The sequence below is a fragment of the Vigna unguiculata genome, chromosome 9, assembly GCF_004118075.2.
Source record: "Vigna unguiculata cultivar IT97K-499-35 chromosome 9, ASM411807v1, whole genome shotgun sequence".
Classification (NCBI taxonomy): Eukaryota; Viridiplantae; Streptophyta; class Magnoliopsida; order Fabales; family Fabaceae; genus Vigna; species Vigna unguiculata.
In genome coordinates this window covers 8336414-8355644 of record NC_040287.1, presented here as the reverse complement: position 1 = coordinate 8355644, position 19231 = coordinate 8336414, and the positions used below count along the sequence as shown (strand labels likewise).

Below are 19231 nucleotides of genomic sequence, written 5' to 3'. Positions count from 1 at the left end.
CTTCTAATTAGTAAACCACTTTATCCTTCTTTCTCTTTCCTCTAATTACTAAGTCACCTTAAAACTCCTGCGTTAAAATCATTTAATGTTATTTTAACAAATACGTTTTATAAACTTTGACTCTTATCCTAAATATATAACTGAAAATGTGATCAACTATCTAGAAACAACTTAAATTTTTTTAAAAGTAGTATGCCCCAAACATTTTAGATGTTATTAATGTTATCCAAACTAGATTGTCTTCCCTGACTATTACATAAAAGGTAGATCCTCTAGTAACTCAAACCTATTTTTCTTCTCTCTCTAGCTCTTTCTCTCTCTATATATATACATGATGGAGATTAAGAGTATTAATATTAACTTTTTTCAGCCGCCTAGAGCTATATATGTATTATTCGTACTATCATCAGCTTTGGTTTTGGTTAGGTTAGGTAAAGGACAAGCGGTTGTGTCCTCATTTCTTTTCTAATCTCTCATCCTTTTCTGTTAGGCCTCTATCTTCAAACAGAAATATAAATCATTCAACTAACTTCCTTCCAAATACTCCAAACAACACCTACTTTAGACCCTATTAGATATCATCATTAATATATAATTCATGCATCACCATCTTCTTCTTTTTCTACATTTTATATTCTTCTTTTCTTTATCTCTTCCTATACATAAATTGCGTGTAAAATTAATTTAAGAGTTAAGTAAAAAGTTAAAAGTTAAATAAACGTAACACTTGCAAGTTTCCTTCCAAATGACGAGGTTGCTTTACATGGTATAACGACATAAAAGAAATCAATGCAAAGTCCCATCACCATCATTTGTATTGCTTCATTTTGCATGAGATTGTTGTGGTAATAATAAAAGTTCATTCCGAAAGCTACCCATTTTTCAACGGACAAGTTAAATCAACAATTTTAAGCTTTTGCTCCGATATCATGTCATCGAGTTTGTTACCATATCATGTCATTAAGTTTTTGTTACCACTCGTAATAACTGGTATATATAATCAGAGTTCAGGTCTCACATTATTATTCTAAAGCTACAAAAACAAGATCATGCATGAAGGAATAATAAAAAAAAAAAAAGAATTTTGATCCTTTTCGTAAGAAGAGAGTGAGAATGAGGAAGACAAAGAAGGACATGCACTCTTATCTATCCCCGACAAAGCATAGACACATTTTAAGGCCAACCATCTATCTATACCTAATTAGGGGGCTCACATGCATGATTAAACCTTATTCTTTTGCACACTTGAGGATCCCCTATAACACCTTTAGTTGTTTTTTCACCTTACAATATTTAAATTCCTATATATCCAAATTGGGCATTTTTTTATATATACCAAAACATTCATGGCCCTCTAAAAGTATCCTCCATGAATCCCTAACTCAAAAACAAACAATATTAGCCACCACACATTCAGTGCTTTCCATTGGCCTTCATTCATTTTTCTATTCACAAGTTTTGGCCATAGCTATTTCATCCACCTATAATAATAATGGCACGCACCTGGAAACTTGATGCAACAAATCAATGCCTTTTGCCTTTTGAGATAATTCCCATTTTTTAATAGGGTCCAGATAATTTTTTTTTTCTCAATAAGTCAAAAAGAAAAAAAATGGTAATATATTAAGAATGTTTTCATATTGACATGACAATCTAGATTCTCATTATGCCAATTATTGACAAATTCCATTTTTTATTTTCATAACAATAAAATTTCGTGCATAGCATATATATTAGTACTTGCCATAATTAGGAACAATAAAATAACCATTCCAGAACTCCATGGAAAAACTGATATAGCTAATATTTACACTCATATCAAAGACAACATGCCTTCATGTTCTTCGTTCATCACAAACAATAATAAAGAACTGAAGAGCCCATACATATCACAAGGCAAAAGATACAGTAAGTGCAGTTGCCACCACTTCCAACTATTAAAGCTACTAGGATTGTTTTATTTTTATTTTATTTTATTTGTTTTTGCCTTTATTGAAACAATTCCCTTGTGGTCTGTGAGAAATTCCACTGACTGTCCAAAAGAGAGGTGGTCATCACCTCCACAACAACACTAATCACCTTTAATCAACTTTAATTAATTTACCAATATATATCAAAAGAAATATTTGCAAGGCATATCCTTAGCATGATTGAAAACAAGTGGGCCTTATGGAATTATATAATATGTCAAACACTAAATGATTGGCACAAAGATAATTTATTTTCATCACGTAAACACTAACCTGTTTTCTTGCCTTCAAGGCATGACAGGGAGAAATATACACACACTTCACCAGAATCTATAATTTTACTCAAACTATGATCATAAGCCTTATAAATGCACTGTTATTGATGAAGAAGAAACAGGGGGATTTGAGTTGAGTTGAGTTGAGAAGTCATCTAAACACTTTTTCTCTCCTTTTGCCGTGTCTCTCAGTGCTCAATAAACTTTTAGTTGTCGCACTCGGGAGTGGGAAAGGAAGCATAAAAAGAATATATAGAACATTAATTAAAGATTCTTAAAAGATAATTGAACTGGTCAAGTACTAGGTAATTGAACAATTGAAACAAGTACTTCAATGATATATAATGTGTGAACCAGTTAGCCATATTTCTACTATTTAAACTATGCAGAAACACTTTACTACTTCACTGGAAGTTATACTGCTGAATCTATATGTATGAAAAGATTGATCAAGTTTGACTGTATAATAAATAGCATGGTTGTATTTGTCTCATCAAAATTGAACAGCTCACTGACAACAATACAATAGCGGGAGGATTCAATTTGCAGACCAAAACCCATATTGAATATATGAAAAACCATAGGGTTATGGTAATAATGTAAAATATCAGTAAAAGCAATATCTTTGTTCCAAATCTCATTTCCTAAATCATCGATTGAACAATTGAGTAATCTCTCATCATTTCGTGTTAATTATGTGGGATTCATGATCTAACGTATAGGAAAGAATGACAGAAGAGGAAGAAGAGAAATAATGGGAGGTGGGTTGGGGAAAAAGATATAGAAAGCTTGGATATATAACATTCCAAAACACAAACCCTGAAGCTTATAATTTTCTTTTACAAGAATAATTCTCTGTTGGTAATCAAATCATCCACGCTTACAAGAACACAATGAAAGAACTATGGAAAGAAAGAAAGAAAGAAAGAGAGAAAGAAAGAAAAATTCAATCAGTTAAGTAATTTGATACACAAACCCTTCACTCTATGTTGTTCCTTGCTTTAGCGAGCAGAATTAGGAGGAGAGTACTCACATACTACCTCAGTTTGCACTTCCCTTCTGTGAAAGTTCCTGTGGCAGCCACAAGCAGCGCATGTAAGAGCGCCACCACCTCCATCCCCTGTACTAGCCATGAACTCTCTGCAACCATCCACAGCATACCCTCCGATATTCGCTGCATGATTCTTCTGGCACTCTCCATATCTTACATTTCTGGTCACCGAAGACGAAGTGTTGGCCACATCTCTTTTCAGCACAACCTGTCTCTTCTTCATGCTCAATCCCAAAAACCCTAATCAGCTCGAGATCTCTATGTTTGACTTTTTTTTTTTTCCTGTCTGCGTTTGCTTTGGGTGTTCCAATCAGTTTATGGTTTCACCCAAGCAAATCGAAATGCTGGATGATGATTACACCAGAGATAGGTCTAGGTCTATTTATAAGTCAGTGGTTGCTGGTGGTGGTGACTAACCCTAACCCTAGTGTGTAAAATTGTGAGTGGCTTATTTGGGTAAAGCACTAGGAACAAAAGATGGAAATAAAGGTGATGATGGTTCTTGAGGTATTGAGCAGCCTTATTTTACCAACTTTTTGGTGCTCATGTATTTCAACTGAGGACTACACAAAGACACGCACATGGGAACACTTGGTCCCTAAAGTATCAAGACAGGGACTTACAACATCCATTCTGAAATTACATGTATTATATTTTTACCTCTGACATGAAAAACACACAAGAAAGGAAGATGAGATGACGAAAGAATATAATACACATGTTATTTTTTTATTCGAGAACAACATCACCAGCATGTACACAACTTTATCCAAGTTTTGTCTAAAGTATTATTGTTCTCTATGCCAATAAAGGCACAACACGTCACCCGAGAGGAAATGGTGGGGTTCTTAGTTGGTTATGATGGTAGAGAAAGGTAGAAGTATGTTTACACAATGATCATCCGTTGCTTTTAGAAGTATAAGTGAAGAAAAGTCTCCATACCGCATTGTGGTGCCCCTCTGATTGAGAACCGGACAAAACTTAATATGGGAAGTAAAGGAGGGAATACTTGTCCTTACATTAACCATACAACCCTAGAATTGTCTTCCAGAATTGATAGCTCACCTGTCTCAAAACGATTACTGTTAAATCAACAAACAAATATAATTTTATTTTCTTATATCTTTTTTGAAAAAAAAGACAACCTTGACTACATATTTTACATGGGTAGTGCTTTTTTGACTACATATCAAAAATCAAATAAATAGACGTGGTGACAGTGCTTTTTTGGTCAAACTAATTGATTAAGCTGTTTAAGCAGAGTTACCAACCAAAGGGTAGATGCTAATTTTATATCTGCGGTGGGTCCGATTTGATACTTAAAAGGAAGGTTGCTGTGGCCCTGCTTGCAACTGTGACAACAACTCTTGTCTAATTACCTAAGATTCTAATAGGTATAAGACCATTCCCCACACTCATACATGAATGACCACCCTTTTCTTCTTTCCCTTGGATCAAATCAAGGACAATCATAACTTTACAAAATTTCAACATCATTGATATGCTCTTGAACTATCTGGCCATCATCAAAACTAGCCAAAACAAAAGGGCACTGTGTATGTCTACACACACCAGATTCCCTTCATTTTTTTTTTCTTCCTTGTTTTAAGTCATTGCGAGTAAAACTTGGGATTTCTCCTATTGGATAGTTGAAAAGTACGTGTCGTTCCCTGCGTAGACCCTCATATCAGTAGTTTACATTTACACCAAGCTTTTGCGAACATATATAGAAGGAAGAGAAGAAGAACAAAATAGACAGACAAAGAGAGTGGTGAAGTGAAACAATGCATTTTTTTTTCTCAAGCTTGATATTATTGGATGGGGAATTTGGTGGGGGAAGAAGAATAGAAATGCCATAGACAAGTTTGATTTTGAAAGGTCTGGATTCTTCACTTGGGTCATGAGTAATACATACACAAGAAGGCATGAGGAGCCTCCACCAACGCCATATCAAAGTGAAGAACTAGAAAGGGACAAGCACACATTGGGGCAATAACATGTGCACATTAGAGAAAGTGACAAGGGACAAAGACACATGTGCTTGTCAATCACAAGCGTGCTCGTAGTTTACGTTATAACAATCAATTAAAAATTCGTATTTCCCTAATCTCCACTTCCAAAAGCAACATCCTCATGAATCTCACTGTAATGTGGGAATCTGATATCTTATGTGATTAGGATATCATATAACATTCAATAATTGGACATACATGCAAGGTAATAAACATCATTAAATATTGGTCTAAATACGATTTTGGTTTCTCAAATCTGATTTAAATTTCATTAGTCCCTACAATGCTAGCTTGAAAAATGCTGAATATGTAAAAAAATCTAACAAAATTATATTAAAAAGACTACTAAATATGTCAAAAAAATCTAACGAAATTAGATTAAAAAGACAATATTTACTCATTTTTAAAGTTTAAAAATCAAAATGTATCGATATTTCAACAAATTTCAGACACGTAAAAATTTAGAGAATTTAATCTTTAAAATCATTTTGTAAATACTTCTAAGTTGAAAAACGTTTTTATAATAATTTTATCCTAATATCATTACATTTTTTTGATATATATATATATATATATACATATATATATATACATATATATATATATATATATATATATTATGTCGCTTATATAAGTTTATTTATTTTAATTTTTCATTTCATAACAGTTATGTATGAGATCTTTAGATCGAATGATTACGAATATTAATATAGTCATACGATGAAGACCGAATTTATCTAAATTTGAACATAATCATTTATAATAATCGAATGTTATAATAATAGTATAATAAATATTAACGGTTGGTCCAAGAGCATGTTGTCACTTTAACATAGTGCTGCATATACATTCGTGTGTTTGAAAAGATTAATTTTATGGACTAACTGTGCAGGAGTACCCTACAAAAGAAAGCAAGTATATGAATAAACTCTTACATTAAAATGTTTGACCATAGATGTTACTTTAATCTAATGGTTCATTTTCCCCTAATTTAATGTGAAGTGATAACGTTAAAGCTAAACAAAATGATTTCATTGGCATCGAGAATCATGTCCAATCACCTTTAGTGGTCAATGATGCTTGGAATTAAACATGAATTTGAGTTTTATCTTCTTAATTTGTGTGCTTATATGTTTCGTTGAGTCAAAAAAGTATAATTCTATATATATAGTCTCTTAAATTAAAAAGAAAAATTATAGCTCGATGGTTTGTTCAATAGTTCAGTAATGTCCTAAAAATTGTCAAATTATGTTCAATAATTAAAACTAGAGATGATTTGTTTGGCTACATCCATGATTTGACCTACCAGATTTGAGGCTATAATAAAGTCATTAGATTAGTGGTATGTGAAAATAATTAGTTTATATTTATTTATTAGACTTACGTCTTTAGCCAACATAGTGTGAAGATCCATGCTTGTAGACTAGACTATGAGACTGTGTTGTCCTTGCTATTTTGTTTTACCTTCTTTTATTTTGTTTTATCTTTGAAGTTTCTAGTAGTAGCTATTTTGTTTATAACTCTAATATATATATATATATATATATATATATATATATATATATATATATATATATTTGGTATTTTTGGTACTTTTATTATATGTATTTTCGTATTTTTCGGCTGAAAAAAAAAAACACATCTTCTAAGTATTTTGTACGCCATCCTTATAAAAAAAAAAAGTTTAGAATCATCTGACGACACATTTGACCTTCTTTTGTTTTTTATCAACGAAAGTAAATATATTGAATGAAGGTAATTGAGTTATCCAAGCCCATGAACCAAAAACAAAAAAGAAAAAGAAAACAAATTCACTGGTTCGACTTTATAAGAACAAAATCCCAACACAATTAATGCATACGTACGTAGTTCTTTACCATTATATTAGTGGTTAGATTCTTGTATGTTAGAATCATATAAATAATCAACCAGAGTTCTACCATAATCCAAAAAAAGTAGATTACATCATCAAAAACCTTAAGATGTTTTTCACACTTCGGTAAATATTGCACAACAAGGTTGTGTTTTGTTTTTCGTACTATTATGCATCGATATTTTAATTTGAATCACGTATCCGTGTTAGGTACATATTTGTATAAGACATTTAAAGATATTTTACAGATACTTATCAACGAAATATCTAATTTATAAAATAATAGTACTTTTATGATGACAATAATTTATAATTTTTTTATTTTGACGATGTTTAATATATAAGATTTTAATTTGGATTTAGATAATAAAAATCATATATTTGTCTTGCTTTTAAGGATTTATATGTTTTTAATATACATATATCACATATTCTATCTATCATTTTTAAAATAAATGTATCGATGAATCAAATACGTGTCGTATCTGATACATGGATCGTATCTATGCATCATAGGTGCAAAAGTCACTAGATTCCTACAAAACAGATGGTGGAAATACATGCATATACCAATACTAGATGCAATTTTCATATGTCCTTATGGTTTTATCATTTCAGTACGAAAAAAAAAATCCATACAACATTACCAACCCAACAAAGAGGAAAACACAAGGTATTCACACTAGATCAGTAAAGGGTTTTGGTCATGGTTATTTTGGTTATTTGTCTTCGGTCTTACAACAAAGGCATATTAGAGTGAGGTAAACAAGGATAGCCTTTCTGCCTTGATTCTCAACCGAAGCAGAAAGGTCTATATTCTGCTTAAGTTGTGAGAAAAATTGAGGCAAAATACCGTTTAAAATTAAACAAAAATTAACAACCAATGTTTTTTCACACTTTGGTCGTTAATTCGGTCACTAATCTGCAACTATTTTTGTTCGGTTGCTATTTCAGTCACAATTTGCGACCAATGTTTTTTGGTCGCTAATGTTAGTTGTTAAATTGTGTTTTTTTCATAAAGTTTTATGCCTTAGTTTTATCCATAATCGACGCAAAAAGATGATAAAAATTTTAAAATATATATTAAATCTGAAATGATATTAGACATCAGTTTTAACCACAACCTAGGCAAAATACCCCCTTTATGCTTTGGTTTGGGTATGAACCAAGGCAGAAAGTGGTAATTTTTTTTAATATAGTTTTTTTTTTCTAATACATCCTACACATTAAACCTGCAAACAAAATACGAAAAATAGAACATTATATTGTATAAACAAATACTTAACGTGCTTTTCATATCCTTCAAATAAATAAATGTACTAAATATTATTGTACATTTGTAAAATGTACTTTGAATAAGTTATCCTTAAATATTTAATGGACTTTTGAGGGATTGGTGCAGTAATGCCAAAATTTTGAACATAAGACAATAATTTTAGTTAGTATATAAACCAAAGAAAAAATAATAGATAAGTATTTGATGTAACAAAATTATTATTGTTTCCCAACTACTTGTGATACGAGCACGAACAATGGTTGACATCCATTGCATTACATAATAATCACACTCATATGAGTCGGTTTGTTTATTACACTACAAAGAGTGCACTAATTGAGGAAGAAAATAAATTGAACAATTATAACTATGGACCAAAATACCAAACTTGGAGAGCCAACCATCCAAGCATTTTTTGCCTTAGCAATTGATTTCCCTAACAACATATTATATCCAACAATTGAACTATGAAAAAGGTAATGTATCAATAAACACTTATACAAGAAAGACAGTTCACAAAATTGAGGTTTTTACCAATCAATTACTTATCTAAGATGGTTAAGGGGAGGCATGAGCAAGGAACAAAGCCACACAACATTGTTGTTCTTTATGGAAACCACAAGTACTTGTCAATGACACCTGAATTCAAAACAATCTCATTGTTATACCTTAACATGATGGATTATAATTACAAGTCAACAAACTGCACTTACCCAGCAACATAGGGGACAAAATATATTTCCTTCTCTCATCCAAAGCATTAGGTGACATATGTTGGAATGTCATAAAACTTATTGTCGTCATGATTGAGTTGGGGGATTTATGAACCCATATACATCATTCAACCCCATATTGTTACTAACACGAAACATTGATAATTAACATTATCATGTTTTATTTTTTGTTTATTTTTATCTTTTATTGTTATTTTATTATTATTTTTTCAAATATTTCAGGTTTTATTTAATAACTTTGGAAAAGATAAATATTTAGTTACATTTTGTAGATAAGTGGAAATCTCATATGTTTAAGAAGCTTATCAATAGAATCAGTGATGATTACTGAATATTAAAAAAATATATCAATAAAATTAGTTTTCCACCGAGTTGGTTACTTCAATAACAAATCAAAATATTTGAAGAATATATCAAAAATATGAAATCTCCAAGGGTTAAAAAATATATATTCAGGATATTCAATTACAAAATCGAGTACAAAACTGTCCAATTCAAAAAATCTATAAACAAGGGGCTTGGTATAGGTCAAAAAGAACAACCCTTTAGGCAGGAAAGAAACCCCTTTTGGGAAAAAACTCCCTTTGGAGAAAAAACCCCCTTTAGGGAAAAAAACGCCCTTTCGGAGAAAGAGAGAAAGAAGGTAAAGGCGCATTCTGATTGCTGGAGGCATTCATCTTCCTCATTCTTCTAGTATTCAAATAAATTGGTCACTAAATTAGTCTTTAATTAATTATTTAGAGACCAATCTAGAAACCAATTCCTTTGGTAACCAAAACCTAGGTAGCTAATGTTAGTGACCAATTTAGAGACCAATTCATAATAGAAACTATTTTAGTTACCAATTTAGAGGCCAATTATAATTTTTTGAAACTATTTTAGTTACCAATAATTTTTAGTTTATAAAATTAATATCTAAATTGGTCATTAAATTTGGTCGTTATTTAAGGTTTTTCTTGTAGTGACAGTGTAGAAAAATAATTTAAAAAGTTTCAATTTTTTAAATTAAATCAACTAAAGTAGAAAATATTTTATGCTTCGCTCCTTCGGGAACTAAAGCAAGATCTTCATCGTTCAAATTAAAAAAATGGAAATAGCAGGAATTTTGAAAATTTTAACATGAATTAGGCTTTCGTTGCTTTATAACTAATGTATAAAATTTGGTCTGCATCGGTTATTAACAAAATCGGGTATAAAAGTTTGATTAAATTTCAAAAATTTCATCGCATTTTGATATACCTCATTTCCACAAAAACCAAGGCATAATAATGACCAATTTTTTTTTAAAAAAAGAAGCCTAAAATACACTAGTGTCATAAGGACTTTCTGAACATATAATCTTATCTTATTTTGAGAGTATTTGAGACTAAAGTCACTATTTTAAATGTTTGTGGCTCATTGAAGGTAAAGTCGTCTAGTGGTGAGCTTTAGTTTGCTACTTTTATTAATGATTGTTTTGTGCAGATATTGGCTTATGCACTTCAAATAAAGGGTTAAGTACTTGGAAAGTTTACCAAATTTGATGCTTTGATTGAGAGTTAATTGGAAAAGAAGTTGAAATACATTCGTATTGATAATGGTGGTGAATATCGTGGACCCTTTGATATTTATTGCAAGCAACAACATATCAAACATGAAGACTTTAACAAAAACTCTTCAATTGAATGGTCTAGTAGAGAAGATCAACATGACTTTGGTTTAAAATGTTAGGTGTATGCTTTATGAAGCAAAGTTGCCAAAACATTTTTCGGGAGAGACATTGCTTGTAGTGGTGTTGAGTTCATGGAAGACCAAATCATTGAAAACATTAACAAGGTGGATAGTCTACACCTAAGAAAGATATTAATCTAATTAACGGTAATCTAATGCGGGTTCGTGTTCACAATTTGGATAATGTTGCGACTTATGCTCAAAATGGTAAGTAACATTCTGATGTTGATGATCAATTGGTTGGAGATGGAGTAAAGGTTTTTATTGATGATGGTAAAGAGGAACATGATATACTATATGATTATGATCTTGGTGATATGCTTGAATTTCCACAAACGCATGCTATGAGGTTTAATAGGCCAATAAAACCATTGAGATATCCTTCTAATGAGTATGTAACCTTAATTGATGGTGGAGAACTTGAGTGTTTTCAAAATGAAGAAAAACAACAGTGGTTGGATGCGATACAATATCACATGAAAATTTTGCATGATAATCACACCTGTGACATTGTAAAATTGTCTAAGGATAAAAGGGTTGTATAAAACAAGTGGATGTTGATGATCAATATATTGGAGATGGAGTACAAGTTTTGATTGTTGATGGTAAAGAGGAATGTGATGTACTACATGATTATGATATTGGTGATATACTTGAATTTCCACAAGCCCCTGCTATGAGGTTTAGTAGGCTGATAAAACCATTGAGATATCCTTCTAATGAGTATGTAAACTTAATTGATGGTGGAGAACTTGAGTGCTTCAAAGAAGCTTTGAAAATTGAAGAAAAACAACAGTGGTTGGATGCGATGCAATATCAGATGAAAACTTTGCATGATAATCACACTTATGACTTAGTAAAATTGTCTACGGATAAAAGGGTTGTTTAAAACAAGTGGATTTTTAGATGAAGTAAGAGACTAGTTCTACATCTCTAAGGTACAAAGTCAGATTATTTGTGAAAGACTTTAGATAATGGTGTTGATTTAAATGAGACTTTCCTACCTGTGGTGAAAATGTCATTTATCATAATTGTGTTAAGTTTAGTTGCTACCTTAATTTGGAGGTTGAGCAAATGGATGTGAAGATATTTTTTCTTCACAATAATTTGGAGAAAGAGACTTACATGAAATAACCTGAAGGTTTTTCCTTGTTGAAGGTGAGGAAGATTATGTGTATGCTGAGAAATGGTCTATATGATTTGAAGCAGACTCAAAGACTATGGCATAAGAAATTTAAGTCTATGTGTAATGAAGATTACAAAATGACTATTTTTTTTATCATTGTGTCTTTGTTAAAAAGTTCTTTGGTGATGACTTTATTATCTTGTTATTTTACATTGATGACATATTTATTGTTTGGAAAAGTATTTCCATATGACAGGTTAAACAAAGCATTGGGGCATACATTTGTAAAGAAAGACATGGAAGCTTATAAAAAGATTCTTAAAAAAAGTACCATGATAAAAGGGAAAAGAAGATTTGGCTATCAGAAGATACTAAGGTTTTACAAAAATTATGGATGAAATATGCTTAAGCCGCAAGCACTCCTCTTGCTACTCATTTTAAACTAAGTGTTAAACAGAGTCATTCAAATGAAGTTGAGAAGACATATGAGTAAAGTTCCTTATGCATATTCAATGATCCATCTTAGTAAAATGATGATTCTTACTCTGTTAATCGTTGGATCAAATTTATTTTAACAAAATTATTTATGGTACATACTTTAACATATTTTTAGTTGTGTTATTTTCCATTAAAATAGTTATTTAAAAACTACAAAATCACATAGTCACATTTGTAATTTTTTATAATGGATCGATAATGAAGAATATATGTAATTAAGAATATATGGTGTTTGTAGTTTTCTTAATTCTGAAGCATGAATATGTAGACAGTGTGTGGTATGCTTGGCTGTAAACCATTGGGTGCTTAAGAGCAGTACAGATGGAAGTGTGAGGTTGTTTTCCTCTTTGAAAGATTTTGAGTAGGGGTCACTACTCCCTCAGTGTTCTCCATCACATCATATGCTACATCAAACCTTCTTCTCTTGATCTACAACTAGTTTTCATAAAGTTGGGTTAAGGTTTGAGAAAGTAAAATTATTTGGAAATTGAAGGGATGGCATAAAAATGAGTGAATGATGAGATGAAAATAAGAACACACCTGGCATTGGCTTCAGGTAGTGGCAGTAGCATCTGAGGGGCTCCATCTGTCACACTTTTATTGTTACAAGCTTATTGTTATTGGATGTGATCTTCGACTAAACCATGTACCACACTATTTCTAGGATAATATCTCATAATCATTGCTACCTATTGCAAACTTCCTTTTGCTCTTTTTTATTTCAAATAAATATATTATTCTACTTAATAAATACGTTTTTCTTATCATAGGGGAGCTGCTTTGCACTTATATTTTCGATGCAAAAATATGATTTTATGAGAACTTACTAGAATGTTTATAACTGAAATGAATACGCGTACCTTTCATCACACTGCATGAACTGAACTTTGAATTACGAAAAAAGTTTTAAAACTCATTTTGATGACCATAACGAGTGAACTCATAATTAGCTAATTCTAGAAATATTACTTACTTTCTCATATATGAAAAAAATTTCTCATTATTTGTGTTAAGACGTTATAAAACTAAGGGTCTGTTCAAGTTAGTTAAAATTGAAATTATGATTAAAATCATGATTTATATAATCGTAATTGTAGATTTCATTTTTTATAATATATATATATATATATATATATTATACAATTTTATTATAAATTATCTCAATTTTATCTTTTGACATTTTAAATAACTTACATGAAAATAATTAGTGTAATAAAATATGAAAATATGAAAAGAATTAAAATAAAATAAGAGAAGAAAAATAAATCAAAAGAAGCAATTTGCTATGGGTGCTCATAACTAACATTACGTTATTATGTTTTTTTGCATGAGAAGTAATAAATACTAACGTTATAATTATTACATACCAAATAGGTTATTATGTTTTGAGTCTATAAAAAATTGTGATTGCAAGATTGAGAAGTGTTGTGGTGTGTTGCAACTAGATTTTAATTGTATTAATTTTTTGTTGAGAAATGAATTTTAATTATATTAATATTTAATTTAATTTGGTGAGAGGTGGTTGTGTGACTGACAACACATCAAACAATTTAATTTAATTATTCACCAAAGAACATGAACAGGTAGTGCAATAGAAAAATCGAAAGAAAAAAGAGTGATGATTTACATGATTTTACGATTTTGTTTGCCAATTCTACCATATTACGATTATGCATGGTATGTGACTCATAAATACTATATAAAATCATAGGATCTTATGATTTCACGATTTAAATCTTGATTTTAACTACAAGTCCAGTTTTTCTGCTGAGTTTTTTGTGTTGTCCTCTGTTAAGCATTAAAAACACATTGTTTTGGTATTTTAAAGATAATTTTAATATATTTTAAAATTTTAAAATTATTGATCATTAGTATATTTTGAAGGCACAACAAAGAAAAACTAGTAGAGAATCCAAACTCTTTTTTGACTACCTAGTCCTGCTAACAGCTAACTAGTGTTCTGAGACACTACAAGAAAATGTTTCAGTAATCAAATTTAGTGACCAAAAGTTCTTAGTCACTATAGTGACCAATTTAGATACCGGTTTAACAAATAAAAAATTATTGGTTACTAAAATAATCACTATTATAAATAAAAAATTATAATTGATCACTAAATTGGTCATTAATTAATTAGAGACCAATTTAGAAACTAAGTCATTTTGGTAGCCAAAACCTAGGTAGCTAATTTGTAGTGACCAATTTTATTTGGTAGCCAAAACCATGATAGCTAATTTTAAAGATTAAATTAGTGATCAATTATAATTTTTTATTCATAATATTGACTATTTTAATAACCAATAACTTTTTAATTTGTAAATCAGTATCTAAATTTATCACTGTAGTGATTAAAAATGTTTAGTCACTAAAATTGGATACTAATAAAGCATTTTCTTACAGTGAGAGCACAGGTTAAAGATAATTAATATGCATTAAATTTTACAAAAAGTTCATAATTAATTGTGATATTAAATGAAATTTGACCTAATAACCATGCAATTTTATTTTATTTAAAGAACAAAAATGTCCATAAATGTTGTACAATTGTGTTAATTTTTTATTTAATATTTACCGATAAAAGTTAAAAATAATTAAATAATAAAATAACTATATTGTAATGTTGCTAAATATTAAAATATAATTACACATAAAAAATTTAAAGTAAAAAAAATCAACAAAAAAATAGTATTAAGTATCTAAAAAGTTTACAAAAAAATAATAATTAAAGTATTAATTTGAGACTTCATTGAGTCTCCAAAATATTTATTTTGTATTAGAAAGTTTTAAAAGGTATTTTTGCCTTTATAAAATATATTATATGCATTTATAATATTTTAATTAATAGAGTTAATTATTTTACTTTTTAATATAAAAATGATAAAAATAATACGCATTAATTATTCTTAATCATTAATTATTCTTAATCAGTACCGAACAGTTGTTAGCATTCTCCTAAAACTAAATGGAAGTTAGATAAGTTTTGTATTCCTGTACTAAAATTTTATTTCATTTTAATCCATGTGTTCAATTATATATATTTAGTAGCATTAAAATTAATTGTTGATTGTAAAAAAAGAGATATAGTCATTGGTTCTATGCTCAAATTTCCATGTATCTTCATAAGCTTAAGATCTTTAGATTTATTAAGATTATTATAACTAGTGATGATACACTATCACTCAATTTTATTAAACATTCCACCAACGCTCAATTATGTGGCTTTATTTATTATTTTTACATATTAATTCGTGTATAGTTTTTCTTCGAGTGTGTTTCACTAAACAAATGCATCTCTTTTTACAAGTTTAATTAGTAGTGTGTTGTTAGTTGTTAGTCTAAGTCTTTATTTTTATAGCTCATTATTGTTACGGTGTCTTTTACCTTAAAATTAATTAGAAACCAGACGCAAAAGGTGGAATATTAGATTTTAAAATTTGAGTAAAGAGTATAATTCACTATATATAAGTATTTAAAGAGATATCTAATATTTTAATTGCGATTGACAACGTGGATTGAAATTATTTGGTGGTTGACAAAAGTGGATAGCCCACCAAGTTCAGCCATATATGTCTCGATCAGAATCTCGCTAATTATGTTAAATGAAATCACAAAATAGATAGTAAAGATTGTGATATCCTTCCAATTTTAGTGGAATACACCTTATATTATTAAAATTAAAATAAGTGTTCACTGATCTAGCATAGATTTTCCCTCAATTTCAGATAATCTAATATAAATTCAACTAACAACGATTTTCATATAAAAATTATATTAAGGATTTTATTACATCTTTGTAAATAGATGTGTTAATTTGGTCACGACTAGCATGATTTAGAATTTAGAGTTTAGGGTGAAAAAATTCAAAAAATCCAAAAGGCTTATAAGGTAAATATATTAACAAAAGTGTCACAAGAAGTAATAAAATGATTTAGTGGTTAGATGAAAGAGATGTTTGTCGTGTATGTTATGTAAGACTATAATAAATTAAAATAGAAATTTCAGATGAAACACCTTAAGTTTTAGTGGGTTAAGACTAAGTTTAATTTTTTAATAAAATTAATTTTTTGTGTTGTCCTTTTAACAAATTAAAACATAAGGTTACACTACATTGATTTTTTTTAGCTTAAATGCTTTTAATCCATTCAAAACTTGTTTTAATATGTTAAAATAGAGATATTATAATTGTTCATGGTTTTAAGCAATTTTGATCGATTAAAGGATAATCCAATTAATTAAAATGTTTCTTGTAGTCATTCTTGATGTAAACCATAAAAGGTTAGAAGGAACTTGATCAACTCAAGAGGTGTTAGAGAAGAACAAGCTTGTGGAAGCATGTCCCATGGTGATTCATATTTGTAACTCACTAAAAACCCATGTAAAGCAAAAGCATTTTAAAAAATAAATTAGAAATTTGATGGAGACCAATAAATGAAAAAGAACTCGTCAACTTTATGATAAATATCAAAGGATGAATATAAGAAAAATTGTTACTTGAGAAAACTTCTCAATATAAAAACTAAGACAAGAGTAAAAAACTCTTAAAACTTTAAAAGTGATTTAACAAGAAGAATTTCATTTAATCTTCAAAAGTAATTTTACAAGAGGGATAGACTCTCTTTTGTAAGTATCATATGTCATGGTTTTGAAGAGGAAAATACACCTCCCAAGTATTTAGAAACATTAGGAAGAGCAAATAAATATAAAAAGAAAACAACTTAAGCTAAAGTTAACTCAATTAATCCTATGTTTAACACTTAGTTAAATAGTTTTGAACTAATTTTGACTAACTTAGTTGTTGACAAGCATTGAATGCGCTCCATACAAAATAAATTGATTTCTTCTTTTTCATACATCATCCTTCATAGTTCGTAATACTTATTTCCTTAGGTCGCGTAGTATTTTTCAACCAAAAAGCAAAAAGGGATAAAAGTTCGTACTAGACAAACAACTAGACCAGAGTTTAAATAAGTTTGTTTCAAGATAGTTGGATGACATTGCAGTTTTTGTAACATCCCAACTAAGATGATACTAAAATTCGTATCGTCTAATGCTTATACAGAAAACATAACACATATAACTCTAATATCGTTGTTTAAATATAAACAAAAAATAATTTTATTCACCAAATACAAAGAGATGCATATCCCATTGCTAAAAAATATATAAAGTTTTTATCCGAACAAAATCTTTACAACAAAAAACATTTATTTTTTTGAAAATATCAAAACTAACTAAAGTAATTGCTCTCAAAAATTGCCCAAAACTCTAGTCCCTACTATGCATCTTCCTTAGTACCTATACTACCATTTCCTCTCGTGATAAATCACAATCATCACAGTCATACACAAATACAACAAATAGAGAGGTTATGCTAACATAAAAATACATAACCCATAATTTAACACCACAACATATACATTATTATCACAAATTATCCATATAATTTTCATAGTATCTAACACGTAAAGTAACATATACATTATCAAACATTATCCCAAGGTCTCAAACTCACACAAAATCCCAAGTTCACACATAACCTCCATCAGTTCACATAGATTTGCCAACTCACACAAAGTTACCAAATGTGCTATTTATGTTAAACTACCAATTGTTACTCTCACACAAAGTTTCAACCCTTCACTCTCACAAAACTATGTACTATTTTCTCACACCAAGCTTCTAGCCATGTTTCCATAAAGATTTTTAGATATCACAAGCCACACAAGGTTAGTAGTTATATAATTACCAACCTTTTGCCAACTAACACATAACCTCCACCAGTTCATATAAAGTTACCAACTCATATAGAGTTACCAGATGCACTGCTTATGTGAAACTACCAATTGTCACTCTCACACAAAGTTCCAACCCTTCGCTCTCACATAACTATCTACTACTTTCTCACATTAAGCTTCCAACCACTCGTTTTCAAGGAGCTTATTAGATATCACAACCCACACAAGGTTAGCAGTTAAGCCACTCACATGGTAATTACTAGTCTTTTTTCCTCACATCGAGCTTAAACTCATACTCACAGAGATTTATGGAGCCCACTCATGCTTACATAGAGACTAATAGAGTCTAGTCATGCTCACACAAAGACTTACAGAGTCTTACTTACACTAAGACTGACGGAGTCCAATCCTGCTCACCCAGAGATTGATGGAGTTCACCCATACTCATATAGAGGGTTATAGGGTCCACACATGCTCACAAGAGACTTATAGGGTTCACTTGTGCTCACACAAAGAGTTACATGATCCATTCATACTCACATAGAGACTTATAGTGTCTCACTCCTACTCACAGAAAGATTGACGAAGTCCACTCTAGCTCACACAAAGACTAACAAAGTCCACTCATGCTCACACAAAGATCGACAAAGTCCACCCATGCTCTCAATGAGACAAACAGTTCCTTCTATGCTAACATAGAGACTTAAATAATCCATAATGCATCCCCTCTAATATAAGGTTTTTCATGCAGACACACTACATAATAATCATATAAGTGTACCTTATATACACATTAAACCAATTTTCAAATAACCCATAACACAACTCACCATGACTACACACATAAAAGAAAAATCAAGAAAGCAAGAATATTCACTCCTTTACGACCCCCTTAACACAAATGACCATATCTACACAAGATAAAACAAGAAAAAAAAAAGTTAGTTCCCTTACCTAAATATTCAAAACTT

The 19231-nt window shown here is 30.0% G+C and overlaps 1 protein-coding gene across 1 annotated transcript; it reads right to left on the bottom strand.

The window, feature by feature from the left end:
- Window positions 1-3024: 3024 nt before the first annotated feature.
- Window positions 3025-3904, bottom strand: LOC114162713 (mini zinc finger protein 3-like). Its single transcript, XM_028046673.1, has one exon. It carries the CDS (start codon window positions 3517-3519, stop codon window positions 3247-3249), a length of 273 nt encoding a protein of 90 aa, XP_027902474.1. The 5' UTR covers window positions 3520-3904; the 3' UTR covers window positions 3025-3246.
- Window positions 3905-19231: the final 15327 nt, after the last annotated feature.

Bases quoted from the DNA above. Each gene is read 5' to 3' on its own strand.
- LOC114162713 (XM_028046673.1), bottom strand. From the start codon at position 3,519: ATGAAGAAGAGACAGGTTGTGCTGAAAAGAGATGTGGCCAACACTTCG.